General features: G+C 34.9%; 1 protein-coding gene across 1 annotated transcript; it reads right to left on the minus strand.

Annotated features, from left to right (window-relative positions):
• Nucleotides 1-764: 764 nt before the first annotated feature.
• On the minus strand, nucleotides 765-1568 carry LOC136068622 (uncharacterized mitochondrial protein AtMg00310-like). The gene has a single exon (XM_065776010.1). The coding sequence runs from the start codon at nucleotides 1566-1568 to the stop codon at nucleotides 765-767; it is 804 nt and encodes a 267-aa protein (XP_065632082.1).
• Between the last annotated feature and the right edge of the window lie 5091 nt (nucleotides 1569-6659).

Consider the following 6659-nt stretch of genomic DNA (forward strand, 5'->3'; position numbering starts at 1 on the left):
CCCCTCACTGACGGGCCACGAGCAGATAATCCAGCCATCACCTCTCCCAAGCCGTTCCGAATAATGACCCCAACACCTGACGAGCTTGTATTCGCAAATATCGCAGCGTCGAAATTAAGCTTGAAAGCCAACCCCGTAGGTGGTCTCCACTTCTGGACAGAACCAACACCCATAGGAGCAGAGAGTTGAACTTGTGTGTCTTTGAACTCGTCCAAGAAGTCTCTTGCTCGTTGAGTGAGTGTTGCTGGGTTTTGTATTTTTCCTCCACGCAAAACTCGGTTCCGTTGATTCGAAATCGTCCAGCAAATCACCCAGAAGAGCTCTTGCTCCTCCACATGCAGTTTTTGTGTCAAACCTTCAACCATTTGCATAAATTCCGGTTGGCCCATGATGCTTTTCTGCAGCTTCCTTGTACTCCCAGCCCAAATATCTTGCGCCACCCTGCACTGCCAGAGGACATGAGCCATAGATTTAGTTTCTAATCTGCAAATCTGACAGCACCCATCCTCCACTACCTTGCATCTAACCAAATTTTCTCGGGTAGGCAGAGCATTTTGACACGCTCTCCACCCGAAAACCTTAATTTTGTTCAGTAAGTGCAATTTCCACAGATGCCGCCAAACCAACTCACCATAATCTGCCCTTGAGCTCTCTCCCTTATTACCTTCCTGCCTTGAAAGTTCTCTAGCAACATGGTATCCCGATTTCACACAATACTCCCCGTTTTTCGTGTGCAGCCATATGAGCAGGTCAGAGGCATGTCTTCAGCTTAGTGGCATGCGAAGAATTGCTTCAGTGTCCTCCCTATGGAATTTAGCCTCAATTAATTCCCGATCCCACTTCTTAAACCTCCAATCTATAATCTCTGACACCCTCCATTCCCATTCCTCCTCCAACGGTGGATGGATCACCATGTTAGTTGGATGATCGAAAATCCACTTATCCTTAGTGACTCTTATTGAAGAGACATCCCCCACCCTCCAACAACACCTATTTTTAAGTATGGGTTGGGCCGCCATTAAACTTTTCCACACATAAGAACTATTTGGGGCATCCGAAGCTTCTAGAAAATTGCAACGTGGGAAGTATCTTGCCTTAAAACATCTATACAATAGGGAGTCTTGTTCGTGTAGCAATCTCCATCCTTGCTTTGCTAGCATTGCCAAGTTGAAATTTCTCAAGTCTCTAAACCCCAAACCCCCTTCCTTCTTTGGTTGAGAAAGCACCTTCCAACTCTTCCAATGGATTTTTTTCTCATTCCCTATTTGGCCCCACCAAAACTTTGCACACATCACATTTAGTTCATTACAAAGCTTAACAGGTAATTGGAACACTCCCATTGTGTAGGTTGGGATTGATTGGGCCACCGCCTTGATCAAAACTTCCTTTCCTACTCTAGATAGTAATTTCCCTTTCCACCCTTGAATCTTCTTCCACACTCTATCCTTCAAAAATGAAAAAGTTCTATATTTTGCGTGTCCCACTAATGTAGGTAGCCCCAAGTAAGATTCAAAACGATCAACCTCCTTCACCCCCAATTCATTTTTTATTATACTTTTATATTCCATTAAGCGAATAAGTAAACCCAAACCACCGTTACATGTTTGTAATCGATGGACATTTTTGGTCAATTAATAAATGATCTTGGAAACAAATCAAGAGGCAACACCAGGACAAAATTGCTAAATGCCCCTTTTGGGCAAACTAAGTAGCGTTTTTCCCTATTTTTCAAACTAATCAGAGAAATGCCCCTTTTTTGAAAATTGATTTTCTCAAAATCGAGTTATAAAAAAAAAAAAAAAAAATTTCTGGAGCCCTATAGCAGCGTTTCTAAGGACCTATAGTGACGTTTTCAAGACCCATAGTGACGTTTTGTATAATACTGTGCTTCCGTCTCTCTTCTCTTTAGCTATGCATCCCCTTCTCCCACTTTATGGTATCAGAGCCATTCTTTTCTGGCCGGTGATAGTGTTATTGTGTCTTTGTATCTTGTCTGTACTTACCCGAACCTTTGGTGCTCCGTTGTTGTGTCCCCTTCTTACCATCATTGGCACCACCCTAGGTGTAAAGTGAATTCCCAGAACCTGACTGTAAGGCCCGTTTGAGCCAAGAGAGGGCGTGTAGGGCATGTGTGTGGTATAGGGTTGCTTAGGGTATGTGTTACGAAATGCAACGATTGTGAGAAAAACATGATAACTGAGTGTTGAAACTAGGATAGTATGGATAAGTTGTGAAGATCCAACTCCTCTATCAACTCCAGGACTGGTTGTCCTCCTGATATTGTAAATGAAGAAGATCACACTATTGAAGATAATGAGCTTCCTGATTTCCGAAAGTGGAACATTCACAAAGTTGATACTAAAACTATTTACAAAACTATTTGGGCTGAAACCACCTTTCATCCCATTTACAAAGTAAGAATTGTTGAACAAATATTCTCTATTTCAAAAATTCATGAAAAATGTTGCTTGTTTTCTAAAAGAAATATTAGTGATTTCATTGCTAAAAAACAAAGTTATTTGCATATTGGTATGGTTCAAGTTGCTATTAAACCACTCACCCGAAAGGGTATCAATGCTTATATTCTCATGTGTTTGCGAGATGCTAGATTTAAGCACTTTAAAGATAGCATTCTTGGTATGATTACTGCTTCTTTGTATGATGGTCCTGTTTATTTCAATTGTTATCCTGATCTTACTCTTGCTTTGGATGATCCTAATATTGTTAAAGCTTTGACTTTGAATATTGCTTCATCTGGTTATATCATGGAAGAAGGTAGCAAACCTTTTGCTTTGATCTACCGCATCTATTACAAATTGTTGGGTACTCAGTTAAATCCTGGTTATTTGAATCACAGAGAACCTTCTGGTAAAACTATGTTAATTCAATGTTCAACTCCTGATGCTAAAGCTCAAGTTCCAAAAATGATTCAATGGCAAGACATCAAGCTTCCCACTGAATGGTTGTTGGAACAAGAATCCCCTATTTCTAAACCTATTTTTGATGAGCTAGATCTCACAAATATTCAACAATATCTCGATGGTATTGTTAAAATAAGTTTTCAAAATATTCAACCACCCTTGAGGATCAACGAAGGAAGACATTCCTTTGCTGGATCTGAAAGTATTTCAAAAAAAGATCAAGATCTCAATGATTTTTTTGCAAAAGAATTTTAAAAAACCCACTGATTTAAAATTAAAAGGTGTTTCAAGTGATAAATCTCAAATCAGCTCTGTTTACTATTCTACTGAACCTGAACCTTCCTCTCCATATGGCAAAACTGCTAATGAAGAAGAAGAAGATACTGGATCTGTTTGTCCATCTGATTCTGATTTTCCTCCTATTGAAAATAATGTTAACCAATTAAGAGTTTTGACTATTTTAAATGAAAACTTTGAAATTGATATGGTTTCATTATACAATGAATTTATGCTTTCAAAAAATAGACCTAAAAGGAAATATTTTCAAAATAATTTTGCCTAGTCTGAAAAAGACCGTGTTAAAAGAAAATGGAAAGAAAAAAAATGCTTCAATTGAAAAAACATATTTTGTTTTTTTGATTTTCTTGAAAATTATTATGTTTCAAAAGATGAAGTTTCAAAAAAATCATTTGAATGTGATAAAGAAGTCAAACTTTTTTAAAAGTGACAAAACCATTATTAAATCTAATCATCCACCTCTTGAGACTATTCTGATAAATACTGGCAAAACTGATGTTAAAGCTTCTCCTTTCAAAATTGCTGATGATCAAACTTCTATTGTTAGTCTTATTGAACAAAACAATTTTACTAATGAATCCTTGCATGTTATTGGCCAACAGCTTGACCGTATTGAAGAAAAAATTGTTGAAAAATCTGCTTCTATTCAAAAACCTGTTTCTATCAAGACTGAGGAACCTTTGATTAATTTTCCCAGTCATGATAGCAAATTCAAGTTCAAAACCTCCCAATCTAAAACTCTGGACATTATTGAAAAAATGCTTGTTGATTTAAAAGTTAAAACTGAGGATACTTCTACAAGTACTTATGCTGCTTGCACTATTTCAAGAAATGATAAAGAAACTGTTTCTGATGAAAATACAGATTCTGATACTGTTTCTTCTGTTTCTGCTAAAAAGGTTTTTGATAATGATTTCCTAGAAATTAAAAGATTTGTTGGAAGTTTTTCCAAACCCATGTTTTTTACAAAAAAATTGGTATTCAAAACCTACTTCTCCTAATATTCAGTTTGAAGAAAGACCTTTTCAAACTCAATTTTCTGTTTCTACCGATAAAATTTATGAATGGAATATTGATGGTTTTTCTGAACAAGAAATTATTAACAAAATGGGACATATGTCCATGGTTGGTATTGCTTACCAAAATAATCATGATTTTGATCAACCTGAAATTGTTGACTTACTTGCTATTGGTTTTTCTGGTACTCTTCGTGGATGGTGGGATTCATATCTCACAGAAGAATCCAGAGAAGCTATTAAACATGCTATTAAAAAAAATGATGAAGGTTTGCCTATTTTTGATGATCGTATCGGTTGAGGTATTCCTGATGGTGTTAATACCTTGATTTATACTATTATCAACATTTTGTTGGTGCTCCATCTAATGTTTCATCTCAAATTTCTGATTTGTTGAATAATTTGAGATGTCCTACTATGTCCGATTATAGATGGTATCAAGATGTTTTCCTTTCCAGAGTGATGTAGCGGAAAGACTGTTACAAACCTTATTGGAAAGAAAAGTTTATTGACGGTCTGCCTCCTATCTTTGCTCATAAGGTAAAACAAGAATTAATTGGTAAAAATGATCCTATTGATTATGATAATTTAACCTATGGTGATATTTTAAGCACTATTAAAAAACTTGGTATTAATATGTGCAATGATGAAAAACTGTTAAAATACCAATTAAAAAATAAAAGTAAAGCTAAATATGAAATGGGTATTTTTTGTGAACAATATGGTTTGCCCCTGATTGCTCCTTCTCGGCAAAAGGGTAAAAAACATGATAAAAGTCACAAAAATTATAAAAAATACAAAACTAATTTCAATGATTTCTATGCTAAAAAGAAGAATGTTTCTAAAAAACATGTTACCCAAAAATCAAGTAAAGGTAAATGCTTCAACTGTGGAAAACCTAATGATCAAGAAGAATTATTTAGAATCCTTGAATCAAACAATTCGTCTGATTCTTTGGAAGATGATTTTTCTTCTCCAACTGATTCTTGTTATCATTCTGCTGATGATTCTTCTAATTCTCCTAATATTAAAATTGGTTGTAGAGACTCATGCTGTAATGTTGTTAAATCCATTAATACTCTCACTAAAAGTGAAGAAAATGAAAATTTGTTGATTAAATTGATAAGTCAAATTGAAAACCCTGATTTACAAAAAGAATATTTGAATAAGTTTAAGAAAAATTTGTTAAAAGAAGAAACTAGTAAAAAACTTAAATCAACCATAAGTTTTGAAGAAACTTTAGAAAAATTTAATAAAAAGAAATCCAAAGATTTAACTGTTAATGATCTCCAACATGAAATTAATATTGTTAAACAAGAGATAAGTGAATTAAAAAATGAATTTAAAAATATGAAAAGTGATAACCATAATCTTAAACAAGAATTGTTAATGTTAAAAATTGATCAAAATAAATCTGATGATGAACAAGATGAGCAAATAGGTGGAGATGAATCCAGTCAACAGGCTCTTCTTTCTGATAAAGGTAATGTTGATGATGATTCTCAACTTGCTCTTGTTAATAACACACTTCCTCCAAAATGGTTCACAAAAGTGAAAATTGTTATTTCCAAAGATTATTGTTTCACTGTTATTGCTATGATTGATTCTGGTGCTGATAAGAATTGTATTCAGGAAGGATTGATTCCTCCAAAGTATTTTGAAAAATCAACTGAAAAAATGGTTTCTGCTAATGGTTCTCAAATGAAGATAAAATATGAACTAAATGATGCTCATATTTGTCATGATAATGCCTGTTTCAAAATTCCTTCTGTTCTTGTCAAAAATATGACTGACAAAGTGATTCTTGGTTTGCCATTTATAAATGCTTTGTATCCCTTTTTTGTTGAACATGATGGAATTACTGCTGATCCTTTTGGATAGAAAGTAAAATTTGAATTTGTTTCAAAACTTGAAATTGATATTAATAATGCTTTAGATCTGCCTTATGATTTTCTTGCTAATAATTCTGTTCACGAACCACGGATGAGTTTGTATTTCACAAACAATTTTCAAGGTATGCTAGTAGTGCTAAATTGTCAACTATTACCAATCTCCCTAATATTCTCAATGATTCTTTGCAGGAATCTAACAATGATGCGAGGATAAATACCACTAATAAGTGGGATAATAATTATATTTATATTTATACCACTAGTAAGTGGATTATTATGGCTCCTTCTTCCTCCGAAAGGAAAAACAAGGGAAAAGCTCCTGTACAGGACTATTCTCAAAATGAAAGGCTCCCAACGGGAAGACCTTTTAAAGTGCATGAAGGCGCATCTTCTGGGGTAAAACCCAGTGGATCAACATCCCTTCAGGGATTTGTCCCGGCAACGGTGACTTATTCCAGTGGTGATATGATGATTGCTTTACAGGAAGTCTTATCCAGATCCTTACAGTTTCATAATGGAGTCTATAATGAATT

Source organism: Quercus suber, unplaced genomic scaffold (genome assembly GCF_002906115.3).
Source record: "Quercus suber isolate HL8 unplaced genomic scaffold, Cork oak 2.0 scaffold_8, whole genome shotgun sequence".
NCBI lineage: Eukaryota > Viridiplantae > Streptophyta > Magnoliopsida > Fagales > Fagaceae > Quercus > Quercus suber.

Coding starts and splice junctions, on each gene's coding strand:
- LOC136068622 (XM_065776010.1), bottom strand. CDS start 1,568: ATGGAATATAAAAGTATAATAAAAAATGAATTGGGGGTGAAGGAGGTT.